Source organism: Phocoena phocoena, chromosome 11 (assembly GCF_963924675.1).
Source record: "Phocoena phocoena chromosome 11, mPhoPho1.1, whole genome shotgun sequence".
Taxonomy (NCBI): Eukaryota; Metazoa; Chordata; class Mammalia; order Artiodactyla; family Phocoenidae; genus Phocoena; species Phocoena phocoena.
In genome coordinates, this window is record NC_089229.1 from 95,854,977 (window position 1) to 95,870,863 (window position 15,887).

Below are 15,887 nucleotides of genomic sequence, written 5' to 3' on the forward strand. Positions count from 1 at the left end.
TGGTGACGGTGGCAACTGTCACTAATGGAGTCTGTATGCCAGGCACTGTCCTGTATGATATTTACATGCCTTATCTGATGTGTCATCACCATAGCCCCATGAAGCAGGTACCTTCGTTATCCCCATTTTCCAGACAAGGAACCTGGGGCTCAGGGCGTGTAGGGAGCTCGCCCAGGGTCACACAGTCAGTAAGTGGCGGTGCCAGGATGCAAACCAGACGGCCTGGTTCCAAAGCCGGTGATTTTAGCTACTGCATGCCAGGCCTCAGGGCTTCAAAGGACAGAGGTTGGAGCTGTACTCCAATAAAAAAATAAAGAGCTGGGGCTTCCCTGGTGGCGCAGTGGTTAAGAATCCGCCTGCCAATGCAGGGGACACGGGTCCGAGCCCTGGTCTGGGAAGATCCCGCATGCTGCAGAGCCACTAAGCCCGTGCGCCACAACTGCTGAGCCCACGCGCCTAGAGCCCATGCTCTGCAACGAGAAGACACCGCAGTGAGAAGCCCGCGCACCGCAACGAAGAGTAGTCCCCACTCGCCGCAACTAGAGAAAGCCCGCGTGCAGCAACGAAGACCCAATGCAGCCAAAAACAAATAAATAAAATAAAATAATTAAAAATAAATTTAAAAAAAAATGACTCCATCTTGCAATGCAGGGGACGCCAGTTCGATCCCTGGTTGGGGAACTAAGATCCCACATGCCACGCGTGCCACAATGAGAGAGACGTCCGCACACGCACCGCTACTTAAGCGAGGAGCCCGCATGCCCCAACTAAATCCTGACGCAGCCAAAAAATAAATAAATATTTTAAAAATAAAAATAAAAAGCTAAAAAATAAAGAACAGAGGTTGGGAGACTCTTCCATTAGGGTCGCAGTGGGAGGGGGAGACTCCGTAATTGCCAAGGCCAGGAAGATGCCTACAGAGGGATGCCCTCCCCTCCCTTGACACACATAGCTGAAGAGGTGCCCTGGGGCAGAGGGATAGACAGAATGACCCCTATGCCCTGTCCAACTTGCACCTTCTCTGCTTCTTGTCCTCAGGCTTTGGCCCATCCATCTGGCCCCAACCCTGCAGTCAGGTAAGGAGCAGACCTAGGGAAGCAGGTGTGGGCGGAGCCACCAGCCCCCATGGGTGCGTCCACCCTATGCCTGAGCTGTAAGGTCTTGCCAAGGGGGTCTGGTCTGAATCCACTGGGTTCAGGACTCTGACCAGAGGCCTGTCTCCTGGGACTGGGGCTGAGGGCGCAGGGCCTTCCAGGGCTTATTCTCAGGGCCGGTTGACCTGGAGAGGCCCTAAACACTGAAAGCTTACCATGCTCCCTGTAATTCCAAATACAAACCAAAGCAAGAGGAAAGAAGCCCAACAAAACAGACGCAAGAAACTCCTGTTGGTGGCTTCCCTAGGGAGGGGGACCAGGCGGCTGGAGGAGAGGGCCGGGAGGGACCTTTCCTTCTCCCTTCCACCTCTTTGAAGGTTGTATCACGGGCACGTATTACCTTGATAAAAATAAGTAAACTGACTGGGAGATGGCAATTCCTGGGACACTTCTGGGGTACTGGGCATGCTCTACATCGCGATCCGGGCGGTGTATACACGACGGAGTAAATGTGATGTTCAACATTCACGCACACGATGTATGCTGTGCCTCAGAAAATAAGGAAAATAAATAAAGTGCTCAAGCCCAACAAAAGTCTATTTTCTCATGTTGGCTACTTTATCATTTTTTGAACATCAATTTCCCCCCCCACCCCAAGAAGGGCTTCTTTTTTCCACCTCTTTCTGGGGCCCTGGGAGCCTTGCTTGGTCTGTTTACTGTTGCATGGTCTAACACTGACTACCTCCAGTCTTGGACAGCCGCCCTGAAAGACCACGAACTCACCCCCACAGAAGGGGGCAGGAAGGAGGTGGACATCGCCTTCTCCACCACAGGGGGTCCGCTGCCAGTCTGGCTCACCTCCAAGGGGTCAAAACTTAGCACCATGCCTCGCACAGAGTATGTGTCCAATAACCAAGCTCCTCCGGACCCGTGCACGTACTTGGCCACAAGCCCAGGTCCGGTCCTACACATGCACACCCTACTTGTCATATACAGGTGAGTATACACACACACGCACACACACAAGCACACGAGCGTCCACTTATGCACACACAGCCCCACCACGTACGCCTCACCATATCCATGTCTATCTACGCACGTACCTGGTTGGGTGCAAACACCCACATGTGGACACCGCATCCTGACCACACACGGAGCTGCAGGTCCGTGCTCGACACTAAACACTCCCTGCACCCTGGCCACAAGCCACTCTCCTTCTGGAGCTTTTACACCACTTGGTGGAGAGAAACTAACTAGGAACCCAGAAACTCCTGACCACGGAAGAAGCAGGAATTTCTCTGAAGGGGGTCAAGCCAGAAGGCAGGCAGACACCAGGATGAGATGTACCGTCTCCGCTGTCCTCTGGCACGAAAATAAATAAGAAGCACCTCCCTTCCCTTGACGTAAGTGCTCTGGAGTTCACAGAGCACTTGTACACACACACAATCCCATTTGGGCCTCAGACATCCCTGTGATGTAGGAGTTATTTTTCTGAATTTTTTTTTAAGGGAGGAAAACAGGCTCAAGGAAGCGAGTTACAAAAGTAAGGGTCTACTAATTCCGAAGAGAAAATTATTCACTTGGAAAGCAAGGAAATAAAGGTAGAGATGAAGATCAAGGGGGGTGCAGAAAGACAGGCAGTCTGGAAGAGCAAAGAAGGTGAAATAGTATCTAGAAAGTTCTTGAAGTTCCCTGAGCCTCAGTATCCCTACCTGATAAATGAGCTTAACAATATTTCCCAAATACTGATACAAAAGACCAATATGAAGTAAGTTTTTGGCACGAACACCTTCTATGTGACATTATTAATCCACATGCCAACATTATTTAGTAGGTCTCATTAGACCTACTAAATAGACCAATGCAGGGGACACGGTCCGAGCCCTGGTCTGGGAAGGGCTCATTAGACCAACCCCAATTTTAGAAACAAAAACTAAGCCTCAGAGAAGTAACTTGCCCAAGGTCACAAGCTAGTAAGGGGAAGGCAACAAACCAAGGCTGTCTGATGTGAGGCCACTGCCCTTCCCACCACACCAGCCACTGCTGGAGGAGGCAGGGCACTGGCACAGCCCATGATGAGGCCACAGGGGCCGGCACTCCTGCAGAGGCAGGATCTGCAAAGGCACCCGGGTGGCAGGCACAGGACCCACTGGAGCAGCGCTGGGTGTGAGCTGGGCACTGTGGCTGAGCTGAGCTGCTCTCAGAGGCTGGGACCCATGGCAGAGGGTCTCACAGGGGCAGGCTGGGGCCCCGAGGAAGGACTCTGTCCCAGGAGAGGCCTTGCCAACCACGTGGTAGGAAAACGACCGAGGCGGGAGTGCGGAAGGGATCAGGGATCAGGCAACTCAATCAAAACCTTGACATCGGGGCTGAAGGAGACAAGGTGTGCACTGGGGGAGGCAGGGCCCACCCCAGGGCAGATGTCAGTGTGAGAAGCAAGAACCTGCAGGACTCGGGGGTGGCCAACCCATCAACTCACCAACATGCCAAGCAGGTCCTCACTGTAGCATCCAAACTCCAGCAAGGCCTGGTCTGCCCCGGCCCTCCCCACTGGCCTGCTCTGCTGCAGGCACTGTCCTTTAGTTTGTTCTCACAGCAGGGCCTTTGCACTGGCCATTCCCTCCGCCCAGGGGCACTGGAGCCTGGCTCCCCCGCCAGGTCACAGCTCCTGTGTCACCTCCTCAGGAAAGCCCTCCCTGCCCCCTCCAGCCAGTGACGCCACTGGCACCGCAGTCACTTACTAGCACGTGAAGCTGTTTCATTTTCTGGGTAACACTTCTGAGAACCTGCAATTGTCCTACTTAGTGGGTTCCTTGGGCAGTCTGTCACCTTCCACTGGAGTGAGTGAAGCTCCGTGAGAGCAGGGACCATGTCTCTCTTGTTTGCTACAGTATTGGCAGCACCTTAAAAAGCACCTGGCGTGTAATAGATGCTCAACAGGTATCTGTTGAATGAATTGATGCAGAGGAGTGAAGGGAAACTGAAGGAAATCTGAATGAAGGATACTGGGAAGCTTAGTGGGAACAGGGGAGCCTTCTCAGATTTGCCTTTCAGACGTGTAATGTTTCATTCAGGTGACATGGGCTCCCCCGGGGGCCAGATCCTAAGCAGATGGCAGAAGCAGGGGACCAGAGGGTGAAGGGAGAAATGCAATGGTGAGAAAAAATATGCATCTGTCAGGGAGAAAGTGCTAGAGAAGGGGTGGTGGTGCAGAGGGCTACGAATGAGCCCGGAGTTCCTGACATCTTTCGGGGAAGCAGACCCAGGGCAGGGGGCAGAGGCAGGCCGCACTCGTGGTCACACACCTGTCAGGAGTGAGCAGGAATACTGCCCCTCCCTCCCAAATGAACAGAGGACCATGATACGCAAGCAGAGCAGGGGACTTACCCATGGGACAGCATTTCCCGAGAGGGGTAGGGAGTCACAGGCAGATGGCCACAGGGGGCGGGGCTGAGCCCGAGCCGCAGCCGTGCAGTGGCCCAAGGTGAGGAAGAACACTCAGAACTCAGCCACTTTCCTCTCGATGCTGCCCGCCAGGCCAAGATGCCACAGGGACAAGCCCCTGGACTTAATAAACCCGGAAAAGGGACAGGTGGGGAGGGGCTGGCCTTAGACCGCCCACAGCAGCTGGCTTCTCTCTCTAGCCCTACGCCGCGGTCCAGCGCCGCCGGCCTGTGCCCCGCCTCCTTCCCTGGGGAAGGGAGGAGCCACCTGGAGCTCCACCTGGCGCTGCGCTCCGTCCGACGGAGCTGAGGGAGGATGGGTGCTGCGGGCAGAGACCAGGAAGTCTGAGACCAGAGACCAGAGACCCTGGCCAAGGGAGCACCAACCAATGGGGGAGCCTCCCAGCACAGAGAAGCCAAGGGGCCTCAGAAAAAGCCCAGGAAACCCCACTCCTCAGAGGCGGGGCTGCCTGTGCAGGGCCCCCCAATCCAGGGCGTTGAGGGGCCGGCCCCTCCCACTCTGCCCCGGAGCTGGTTGGCCCAGCAGGAGCACAGGGAGGACTCGGACAGGAAGATGGAGCAGCCTGAAAGGCGGAGCGCATCGGGCCAGGACGCAGAGGTTGTCAGGGTCACAAAAGACAGACGGCAAGGCTAAGTCACAGGCACATTTATATCCTCCGGAACACCAAGGTCTTCCCTTCCCCAGCAGTGCCACGGGAGGGCCAACCCTCAGGAGGCGGCCACACTGCCACCCGAAGCAGGCCCGTGGGGCGGCAGGGTCATAGGCGGCAGGAACAGCGCCTTCAGCTTGCCCGACAGGCTGGCAATCTCGGGATCCTGGGCTTCGTAAGACTTGACCAAGCGGGCAAACTTAAGGACACCTGCGAAGGGAAACAGGAGCATCAGTCCACACCCCCAGCGGACGGATGTGCCCAAGATGGCAGGAGGGGGCAGCTTGAGCCGGAGTCGCTGGCTACTCTGGCTCTGGCCCCAGGCAGCTGTCTGCAAAACAAGACATATGCAGGCCTCTGCCCTGTGTGGTTTGGATCAACTACTTCCTGGTCTACACTGGGGCACAACTGGATGTGATGCAGTGAATGAAAATATCCCGAAGCAGTGTGCTGCCCGCCATCAGGCGAACCATTTTAGCACTTTAGTTACAAGACCCCAAAGGATGCACACCCACAAGATCAGCAGTCCAGAACCAGGAACAGGAGGGCCATGGGCCAGTTGGGCTGAATCAGTAAACGCCCTTGGGGGAGACCCTGATCTCCCCAGAGAAACTGAACTGCCAACCCTCAAACAGAAAAGAGTTGAAACACCTTGGAGGGGCTGCAGAGCTGTGCTGTCATGCAGACACCTCACGACAAGCCGTCAGAACGGGTTTCAGGTCCAACTCGGCTGTGACCTCCGGCACTTTCTAGAGTCTGTTTCCTCATCTTAAAATAGTGTAACAGTATAATTAACGATAACTAGAAAACTCACTTCAGACTTCGCTTGGCTCAAGTTCATGAACAGACCCTGGTCTCAGAGTACCAATACTATTAGAGTGTGGCTGCCGCCGTGTGGCGAGAAAAGGGATTACGGCTCGGACACGCAAGGGATCCATCGCTCTCTCCTCCATCCCCGTCCGACCCACCTTCCCCGTCGCAGCTGAAGCCATAAGCTTTGATAACCTCCTGCTGAATCTGCGTGGCCACGGGCAGCACGAATTGCAGCATCTTGCCCATGTCGTTACACGCGTTGTCCCGAGCCTCGTCCATGCGCACGGCGTTCTCCGGCGCCGAGAACGCCTGGATCACCTCGGCCAGGACCACTGCGCAACAGACGCATCCCGGAAGAAGTCCCGGGTACGCATCGGCGCACGGCCGGCGGGCCCAAACGAAAACACAAGAAAGAGGGCAGGGAATTATTTAACAGACCGAAACCATAGTAACCCAAGGAACTCGGCCTCCGAATCTCTCGCTCCAGGAGCAAGGACCCTTGTTAATTGACCGAGTATGGTACCGAGTACCCGCATTTCCCAGCGAACGCAGCCATTTCTCTCGCCCCAGATCTTTTTCCCCGCACTCTTCTTTAGCAAGAATCCCACCCGACAACTAAAAGGTTTCTCACCCTTGGCCTGCTCGGCGCTCAACGCTGCAGCTTGAGCAGAGGCGGCCGCCATAGAACAAAAGATACACGTGCAACCGCGCTCGAGAAACAGCCAGGAGAAACAAGCGATCTCCTAGAGCGGTCTCCCAGCGGGTGGGGTGCGCTAGGGAAATTGCATCAGCTGATGCCGGAAACCTCACGATACCGCTTCCATTTCTCTGTTTTTAACAACCAATAACGAGCGCGTCGGGAGAACAGTGAGCTAACCTAACCTACAATCTGAAATTCTTCCAGCTCACTTAAAATTATTCTATTGTTAAAGACAAACTGTATGGTGGGGGTTTTCCGGTAAAAACCAGAAAACCTACTAGACAAATTCTAAAAGAGCTGTAACACTACCGGAACACGCCCTGGAGAGAAGGTGGCATGTCCACCAACTCCACTGTTGGTGAGGGTGAGCTCCCATGGCATTTTTTCCAATCTTTACTGCTATACAAGCACCAGGGCACACTGCAGCTTTCAGAAGGGAAAACAGTATTGAAAAGAACTCTCTTAAATCATCCGTTTCTAGAGTTTGTGAACGTTTGGTACAGGCCTATGCAAATAACTCTATGCCGATTGGCTCAGGAAGAAGCCAGTCACTCCCCTTTAGTTTTTAAGAACGTAGACGAGGATTCGCAGCAGTAAAAGCTTGGCGTTGAAGCAGCTCCCGCGCTTTCCGAAAATGGCCTTGTGTCGGGGCGGGGTGGGGGGAAGCGTTATAACGCCCTCTAATTTCCTTTCCCTTCCGGGCGTTTGAAATTGTCACCCACTCCCTCCTCGAACTATAGGGTGGTTAAAACTCCTGCGTTCTGAACGCTTAAACTTATAGCAGCCACGCCCCCTGCACCTCCGCTTCAACATCATTTCTAACTATCCTACGGAAAAGATGCAAGTCTCTGGTGGCCCCTAACTGTGGGGCCAGTGGCAGAAGTGCCTCCCAAGTCTGCGTAGTCGCCTAGAGCTGTCCCAGGCCGCCAGCGTCCTGACTTGCCGGCCTTGGGAGGAAGGCCAAGACTCTGCGCCATAACGGACCCCGTTAGGGCAGAGCCAGAGCTCCAGGACCCCGGGCTCTTCGAGGTCCCCTCTCCAACTCTCCAGGGGCCCCACCCACCTCCGGGCTAGTCTCCGGTGATCCCACAGCTTTCTCTCGAGGCGTCGCCGCGCAGAGACCCACGCCCCCAACCCCCGCCCGGTAGCCCACAAAGAAACAGCCACAGACATCTTCCTGGGGAGTCGTGAGGGTGTTTTTGTTTGGTTGGTTTTGTTTGGGATGTTTTTTAAAGAGCGTCATATAGATATTTATATATATAAATTATTAATGTGGGGGAAGGGCGAGGGGCATACATCGCAGTGGGGGGCGCGCACACGGGGGCTGGGGAGGGGCGGGGGCAGCACACGTTGCTACGCAAAACAGCCACATCTAACAGATGAAATAATCACACCAAGGGGCGGGGGAGAGGCGGTGGCCACGGGGGTGGGGCGTGGGGGGAGGGAGAAAGGCGGGGGCCAAGGGAGAGGGACCTGGTCCAAGATGCTGTGCGCTTTTCCGCCCTCACCCCCGCCCCCTCCCCACCTCCGCACACCACAGGAGCCTTGGCCTTCCATCTGTCCCTTCCTCCTTCCTTCTGCCCAGAGGCCCAGGCCCTGGGACTGAGCGGCAGCCCCCTCCGCTCTGAGTGGCAGGCGGGGAGGGAGGCCTCCTGGGTCCAGATGCAGGGGCCACGGGTGCTCTCTTGATCGCAGGTTCTACAGCGGCTTGTCGCTTTCCTTCTTCAGGTGACTGGGGGAAGAGGGGGGCAGAGCAGGGACTGAGAGGCTGAGGTCCATCCTGACCTGGCCCCTCTCACAGAGGACGGCGGGGAAGGGGTTCCCCTCCCACGGGAGCCACAGCCCATCCCAGGCGGGCTGAGCTGCGTCCCCTCGGGCTGGCCTAGGGCGCCCCGCGGTACCTGTAGTAGTCCTCCTGGGCGGGGAGTGGCACACCGTGCAGCGGGTGATGGGCGTGCAGCCACTGCTGCTGCTCCAGCGCCAAGCGCTGCAACTCAGCGGACTGCGCGTGCATGGCCTGCAGCTGGTGAGCTGCTGACATCGGGGCAGAGAGGGAGGCTGGCAGGTCCCGGTAAGGAGCAGCTGTGGGCAGGAAGGGCAGGGGCCACGTGACTGATGGCGTACTGAGGTAGCCAGCCGCTTTACATACAGAGGAGCTACCACTAATCAACTTAGGTGGCAGCCAGCCCAGCAAGTTGCCAGGGGTGGTTAGGATTCAGGCCTCTTAGCCGGGCCCTAAACCCTGTGCCTCTCTTGGGCAGGGCCTCAGCCCTCCTACTCCCGTTCCCAGCTCCTCTGGGTACCTCCTCATCTCTCCCCAAGCCCAACCAGGCCAATCCCACCACCTAACTTCCTCCTTTCTGCCCTTCCCTCGTGAGACCTTCCCCAACCCCGAGACCTCCATCCTTACCAAAGAGCTGGTGACGAAGAACTTCGTTCTCGTGCAGAGGGTGAGGAAGAAGGGGGTTGGGGAGGGTCCCAGCCGGGTAGGGGATCCGGGTAAGGTGAGACCCTGAGGCCAGGGGGTCAATGAGAGGGTGCACCGAGGCAGAGGCTGGAGGGTAGAGAAGAGGAAGGTGTCACCAGAGGGAGGTTTGGGGAAAGCCATGCATTTGGGTGAAGGCATCCATGCCTGGGACGAGAGGTGGGCAATCACACACTGGGAGATCCAGTGGATCAAGGAGGCACAATGGAGGAACTAGGGGCCTGGGAGATGGACAGGGCAAGACCCTACTGCAGTAGGGATGTACAGATGGCAGAGGACAGGAGATTACAGTTGGCAGAGGGACCTGAGGAATAGGGAGGGAGGAGCGGACTGTTGAGAGGAGACGGAAGAGGATTGGAAGTTTAGGAAATGAGACGGGGAGGAGCTTCAAAGAGAGAAAGCACAAGGAGCCTGCAATGAACGTGACTGTGAGGCTAGACGGTGCAGTGTTCTGACAGTAAGAAATGCGGTGAAAAGACAGTGAGTAAAGCTCGTTGTCAACTGTGATCCCACAACCTGAGCCACAAGGCTCTCTTTCCAGAAGGTCACAGATCTAGAGGCAGAGAGGAACATGAAACACCTCCGCCAGGGAGGGGAGAAGATGGCAAGAAACAAGAGCTGAATCCAGAGGAAGAAGAAAATAGTTCCGTGAAGGCTCAGAGGCAGGGGCTGTGAGGGGAGGAAGACCATGCTCCTTCAAAGGTTCCCACCTTGGGCCTCTGTCGTGGGTGGGCACCAGACCTGAAGAGGGCTGGGGTGTGGGGAAGGGCCTCCGTGGCAAGGCTGGGGCAGGAGGAGACGGGCTGCAAAGGCAAAGGCCAGGGCAGCAATCTCAGGAGAGAGGCTCAGGCCAGACGTGGGGAGGGAAGTCCTGGCCCGGGGGACAGAAGCACCGATCACTTGCCAGGGCGGCAAGGTGGCCTCAAAGGGCCTGGGCCAGGAAGCAGGAGTCTCACCTGCATGGATGGCATCCTGCTGGTGGAGGTGCAGGTGAGAGTGGATGTGGGAGTGCTGGTGGTGATGGGGGGTCACGTTGAGCATCTGTAGGCGGGCCAGCGGGTCGTTGCCCAGGGCAGCCACCCTCTCTGCATGCTGCCTCTCAGCTGCCAGACGCTCCGCGTAGGACATGTCAGGCCGCAGGGCTGGCCCAGCGGCCAGCGCTAGACGTTCTCTCTCCAGGGGCCCCAGGCTCGGATGAAAGGGGAAAGGGTGCAAGCCAGGTGGGCCAGGCTGCAGAGCCAGGCCCCCGTGTCGGGGGAAGGGATCCAGGCCTGGCCCAGGGACCCCGTGCAGGGGTTCCAGCTCACTAGGCTTCACCTCGAAGCCAGGCTTGAGGCGGTCACGCAGGTCTCGCTCACGGGCTTCCCGCTCCCTCTCCCGGGCTGCTGGGTCACTGCTGTACAGGGCCGGGACATTGTAACCCAGGAGCCCCGGGTCCACTGCCCCCAGGGGCACGTAGAATGGATGGTTGCGATTTCCAGGAGACATGACGTGGGGCCGGGCGTATTCACTGAGGGTGCGCAGGGCTGGAGTGTCGGGACCCAGGTAGGGGGGCACTGTAGCCACAGCACTGCCCGGCTCAAATGGAGGGCGATGAGGCACTGGGCCGAGCGGTGGGCACTCCACTGGAGCACGGCCCTCCTGAGCCAACTTCTGCGGGATACACGGAGAAGCGGGGTCAAAAAAGCAGGTTGGAAAGAGGTGGCTGGTCCTGGTCCTCAGCTGCTCATGTCTCAGCATTGAACACCTAAAGCTTCAACTCATTGGAACTCAGCCCGCCAGGGACTTCCCTGCCCCTTCTCTTCCTATGTAGGTTAGTGGCTCTCCCTGGGATCCACAGGTACTCTGACCTGAGCTTGCCTTCCTCCAGCCCAGAGATGCAATTCCTCCCGCTGGAATCCTTTGGTCTCCATTTCCTGGGCTGCAGTGGCTCCTCCTCTCCGACAGGTGGCGCATGACACACACACACCCCACATCCACCCCCCTCGAGCCGCCCCGAGTCGCGTAGAGGGCGGGCCAGAGGCGGGAGGCGGCGCGCGGTGAACTCACCACGCTGCGTTCCAGCTCGCGCTCCTTTTCGCGCTCGCGCTCCTTCTCGCGTTCCCGCTCGCGCTCGCGCTCCTTTTCTTCGCGCGCGCGCTGCTCGGCCTCGCGCCGCACCTTCTCCACCAGGTCGGCTCGCTTCTTGGCCAGCTTGGAGCCCTCCAGCGGCACGAAGTACAGATCGCTGCGCGCGCACGAGTTAAAGCCGCGGTCCAGGTGCTTGTTGAACCTGCCGGGCGCGGAGGCAGCGCGCGCTCAGCCCCTGCGAGCGGCCCCGCACCAGCGGCCGAGACCAGGGCCTGGAGTACTTTGAAAAGCACCACACGAACGAACGCAAGGCCCGTCCCGCGCCCGCCACCCCACCCCCACCCCGCCTCTCACCTGGCCGACTGGCTGGCGTGGCTGGGCACGTCTACCACCTTGGGAGGGGGCGAGGGGCTGCGGGCCAGGGGCGCCGGGCTCTCGGGGGTCTCATATTCCTCAGCCGGCTCCTGTTTGATCTGCGTGGCGCTCAGGGGCGGCCCTGAGGCGGGGGCCGCAGGCGGTGGTGGCAGGGATGACAGGCCCGAGGGCCCTGCAGGCGGCAGCGGCCCGGTCCCCACCGTAGGCGAGCCCGGCTTGAAGGTCCCTGGGCCTGCCGGTGGCGAGGCGCCTCGGTAGCCCGGTGGGGTCCCCGTTCGGAAGGAGGGCGGGGACCCCGGCTTGTATCCGGGCGGGGTGGCCGTCTTGTAGGCCCCTGGGGACGGGGCTCGCTTGCCATACGGTGGGGGCCCAGGTGGGGAGGCTGTCTTGTAGCCTGCTGGCGAGGAAGCCACCGTGGCAATGACCGTGGAAAGCGTAGACGAGGAGGTGGTGACCGGAGGCACCGGTGGGAAGGGGTAGGGCGCCCCTTGGGGGCCCTGGGAAGGAGAGGGGTGTGAACACGGGTAGGACCCTTGAGAGGAGGAAGAGGCATTGGAAGAGGAAGAGGCTGGGGGGCCGCTGGGACCTGCTTGGCTGTAGGCCACCTGGCTGTGAGGTGGAGGCAGGTGTGCGGGCCCTGGTGGGTAGGGCCTCAGAGACCCCAGTGAGGGAGACATGGCATAGGGGTGTGCGTGGTGGGAGCTCCCGCTCTCCAGGGAGTGAGGATAAGCCCCAGGTGGAGGGGGCCCAGAGCCCCCATGATGCTGCTGCTGCTGCTGCTGTTGCTGGTGGTGGTGGTGATGTGTTGGGACTGGTGGGTGGGCAGTGGATTGGCCGCCAGCTGAAGGAGGGAGGGGGCCTGGGTGGGCATTGCTGTTGGCCAAGAGGCGGCCATAGGGAGGAGGTGGGGGGGGACCCTGGCTCCACACAGCTTGGGATGGGAGAGAAGGCTGAGTATACTTGGGTGGCTGATTGGAGACAGAGAGGCTGGTGGGGGGAGGGAAGGAGTGGGGATAACTGGGCAGTGCCTGGGAAGCTGGGTACTGGGAGACCGAGGCCGAGGCAGAAGAACTGGAAGAGGAGGCTGCTGCAGAGCTGCTGCTAGAGGACGAATAAGGATACCTCATTGGCGGGGCGGGAGCAGAAGAGGTGGACGCAGGGGGCAAAGGGTGGGGTGACGGAGCAAGAGCGGGGCCCTTCTCTGGGCCGGGAGGAAGTCCACCCATACCCTGCCCCATGGCATGGGGGGAGGGCAGATGCCCAGCTAGCGGCTGGGCCCCCAGGCCAGGAGGAGAGGCGGAGGCATTGTTAAGGGGTCTCAGGGCAGGCGGGGGAGGCAGGTTTGGTGTCACATGGGGGAAGGTGGCTGGTGGTGGAGCGGACGGTAGGTTTCCACCACCAGCTGGAGTGTTGGGCGGCTTTGCTGGGGGAGCACCACCAGCCCCAGAGGATATTGAAATGGGGGTGGGGGGCTGGGGGTGCTGCTTACCCCCACTAGGGGCCCCCACTGAAGCGGCAGCCCCTCCTCCTTTGGGGCCCACTGGGGGTCCAGACAGAACTCCTCCACCCGCGCCCCCAGGATAGAGCTGTGGATGAGGGGGAGGGGCCCCTGGAGGAGCCTGGAACATTCGAGATGTGGGCGGCTCCATGGGAGCATGGTACCCAGTGGGTGTCCCAGAAGGATGGGATTCAAAGCCGGGCTCTGGCTGTCGGGGGGTGCTCTCTGGAGGGGGAGGGGAGGGAGGAAAGAGTGGAGGTGGATGGTAGGGGCGGGCTGGGCCCTGGGACAGGCCAGAAGACGAGTCGGAGTCGTTCTCCACGCTTCCAGGGCTGTAGATGCTGGGGGACGTGCTTCGGTTATCCTGGTCGATATCCCTAGGGTCGCTGCTGCCATCATCATTGAGGCTCCGCCCATCCAAGCTATCCAGATCCGAGGGAGACTGTGGCCGAGGGAGCTCCTGCGGTAGAAGAGGGACGGCCATTTCTCCCTTGCCTTTTCCTTCCTTGCTTCTGGATTGGGGGCCTCCCTCGCACAAAATAACCTCCCGCTCACAGCACACCGCTGTGCCACGATGCGCTGAGTACTCCTGCTGGAGCCCACCTCCCTGCCCTCCGGGGGTTCCCCCACTCTCCCCGCAGTCTCGGCTGCTCCCCAGCAGCCGCCTGAGTTCCCTCCTCAAGTGTCCGTCTCTAGCACCTTCTCCCAATCCACAGCTGAACCCAAATCCCTGTCTTCCACCCACCAGCCCATCTGCCATCCTCTCATCTCATCTCCCCCTTTAACTGCACATCCCAGAAACCACTGGTTCTTAAAAAGACCACTTCTGCACGCTCCTTATGATTTATTTGTTCCTTCCACTGAGACTCCTCAGCCTGGATCTCCTCCCCAGCCCCTGCACGAAAGCCAGCGCCTAGAAAAGGAGAGGCTAGAATCCCCACACTCTTCCCGTCCCCTTCTGGCCCTGCCTGACCATCTGACAGTCTGGCCAAGGCCCTAAAGATCTGACTGACACACAGGCTACTTTAATAAGCGCTAGGATAAGACTTTTCTCGCACATTCCAGGCAAAGCTAAAGAACTGTGAGCAAAAGGAAGTTTGGGTGAAAGAACGGTCAGAACGTGGGTCAGGATGGCCGCAAGGGTCTCCCACCTCAGTTTTGGTCTTTTTTGGCGCGTTGGTCTCCTCACTTTCACTCTCCGAGATCTCCTCACTCCGGCCCTGCTTGCTCACCTTTGGGGTGGAGGCCTCCTCTACTCGGGCCTTCTGTTAGAGAGAAAGAAAATGCCTGTCCTATACCTCGCGAGCTCCACCAGTACCCTCAGCCAGACAGGAAGTTCCCCCCAACACACATACACACCATCAGCCCTGGTGCCTGGGCATCCCGTTGCAGGACATGGGGACAAAATACCTTGGCCGTCTGCCTAGACTTCTCGGCTTTGCCATCGCTGCTGGACGTGCTGACCCCTCCAGGGGAGGCCCGGCCCCTCGATCTCAGTTCTTCCCGGGGCCCAGGGGCCTCTTTCTTCCGTCCACTCCTCATTGACATCTGAGGGAGAAGGAGGCAAGCAGGTCATGTCGTTTTCTACCTTGTGCCTCACTTCATCATGTGCCTTATTTCTATGCTTCCCCGCCAGCGGGTGTCCCAGAAGGATGGGGTTCAAAGCCAGGCTGTCTGCTGGGGGGTGGAGCTGCTGCCTGGCGGTGGAAGAGAGGAAAGAGTGGAGCTGGGTGGCAGGGGCGGGCTGGGCCCTGGGACAGGCCAGAAGCTTCCCTGCCCTTGATCTTTCGTGTTTCTCATTTTAGCTCCTACTCACTGAGTCTTTATTCTGTCGTGTCTTCATTCTTCAGGCTGTGGAGACCCCATTCTCCTCCGCCTGGGCAGCTGAATACAGAAACTTATCTGCTTCACCCTAAGTTCCCCACAGCTGTGGCCTAGGAAGCAGGATCTCCAAGTTTCCGGTACAGGCACCTGGAACTCACACGGTCTGTCTTCAGTGAAGCCTGTTGGAAAAAGACCATCAGAGTCTCCAAATTGGGGAACACTAGTCTGAAGGGGACACTACCGTGCCTGTCAAGGGGCCGAGTAAGTAGCCCAGCCATGAGACACTGCTGGCGTGCCCATGGGTCGTCCCAGCCACCTGTGAGGGCAGCTCTGCCGGCAACAGCATCCCTTTCATCTCGTGGGAAGGCAGAAAACGCCAAGGTGCCTGTGCACCCCAGTTCAGGGTGTCACCCTTCATGATCCCTAGGAAATAGATGCACACACACGAATTCCACAGAGCCTTTAAAAGGAGCATCAAGAAATGTAGCTGAAGTATTAGCTGATTTATGGAGTACCTTATTTACGTCAAGCCCTTACATGTACAATTTCATTTAATATTTACAACCAACCCTGAAAAGGAGGTATTCTTATTATCCCCATTATACAGGTGAAGAAACTGAGGCTCAAAGATTGTGACTGTGACTTGCCCAACTTTGTGTGATAAATACACAGTGAGGAACCAGTGACAGCACCAGAACCAAGCCCCATCTCCCTGACTTCAAAGCCCATGCTCGCTCTTCAGTACTTAGCTGTGATCTCATCAGAAGGTGGTGGGGAGGATTCTCAGAAGGCCTAGATCAGTCCCAGAGATATGAAAAGAATCTTTTTTCACATCAGAGTAGGTGGGAGAACAATGTCCCATTCTACAATGCAAAGGCACACGGCCCGACCAAGGCCAAGACCAAACCTAGGTA

General features: G+C 58.1%; 2 protein-coding genes and 1 non-coding gene across 4 annotated transcripts; all 3 read right to left on the bottom strand.

The window, feature by feature from the left end:
• Window positions 1-5,189: 5,189 nt before the first annotated feature.
• Window positions 5,190-6,828, bottom strand: C11H12orf57 (chromosome 11 C12orf57 homolog). Of its 2 annotated transcripts, none has more exons than XM_065887707.1 (3): window positions 6,653-6,828; window positions 6,177-6,353; window positions 5,190-5,418 (listed from the first exon to the last, which is right to left on the bottom strand). In XM_065887707.1, exons 1-3 carry the CDS (start codon window positions 6,702-6,704, stop codon window positions 5,267-5,269), a joined length of 381 nt encoding a protein of 126 aa, XP_065743779.1. In that variant the 5' UTR covers window positions 6,705-6,828; the 3' UTR covers window positions 5,190-5,266. The 2 variants fall into 2 exon arrangements, with proteins under 2 accessions (XP_065743779.1, XP_065743780.1); XM_065887708.1 differs by having other exon boundaries at window positions 6,264-6,353; window positions 6,653-6,704.
• A 139-nt stretch (window positions 6,829-6,967) lies between these two features.
• On the bottom strand, window positions 6,968-7,029 carry LOC136131631 (U7 small nuclear RNA). The gene has a single exon (XR_010656368.1). It is a non-coding gene; the product is annotated as a U7 small nuclear RNA (small nuclear RNA).
• Window positions 7,030-7,895: 866 nt separating this feature from the next.
• On the bottom strand, window positions 7,896-15,016 carry ATN1 (atrophin 1). The gene is made up of 9 exons (XM_065886995.1): window positions 14,966-15,016; window positions 14,560-14,697; window positions 14,301-14,414; window positions 11,631-13,609; window positions 11,256-11,478; window positions 10,163-10,859; window positions 9,132-9,275; window positions 8,623-8,803; window positions 7,896-8,453 (listed from the first exon to the last, which is right to left on the bottom strand). The coding sequence occupies exons 1-9, from the start codon at window positions 14,990-14,992 to the stop codon at window positions 8,420-8,422; spliced, it is 3,537 nt and encodes a 1,178-aa protein (XP_065743067.1). The 5' UTR covers window positions 14,993-15,016; the 3' UTR covers window positions 7,896-8,419.
• Window positions 15,017-15,887: the final 871 nt, after the last annotated feature.

Coding starts and splice junctions, on each gene's coding strand:
- C11H12orf57 (XM_065887707.1), bottom strand. CDS start 6,704: ATGGCGGCCGCCTCTGCTCAAGCTGCAGCGTTGAGCGCCGAGCAGGCC. Junction 6,354..6,652: donor GAGCGCCGAGCAGGCCAAGG/GTGAGAAACCTT, acceptor TCTGTTGCGCAG/TGGTCCTGGCCGAGGTGATC. Junction 5,419..6,176: donor CTTCAGCTGCGACGGGGAAG/GTGGGTCGGACG, acceptor TTCCCTTCGCAG/GTGTCCTTAAGTTTGCCCGC.
- ATN1 (XM_065886995.1), bottom strand. CDS start 14,992: ATGAAGACACGACAGAATAAAGACTCA. Junction 10,860..11,255: donor GCGAGCTGGAACGCAGCGTG/GTGAGTTCACCG, acceptor TGTATCCCGCAG/AAGTTGGCTCAGGAGGGCCG. Junction 8,804..9,131: donor TCTTCGTCACCAGCTCTTTG/GTAAGGATGGAG, acceptor TCCTGCCCACAG/CTGCTCCTTACCGGGACCTG.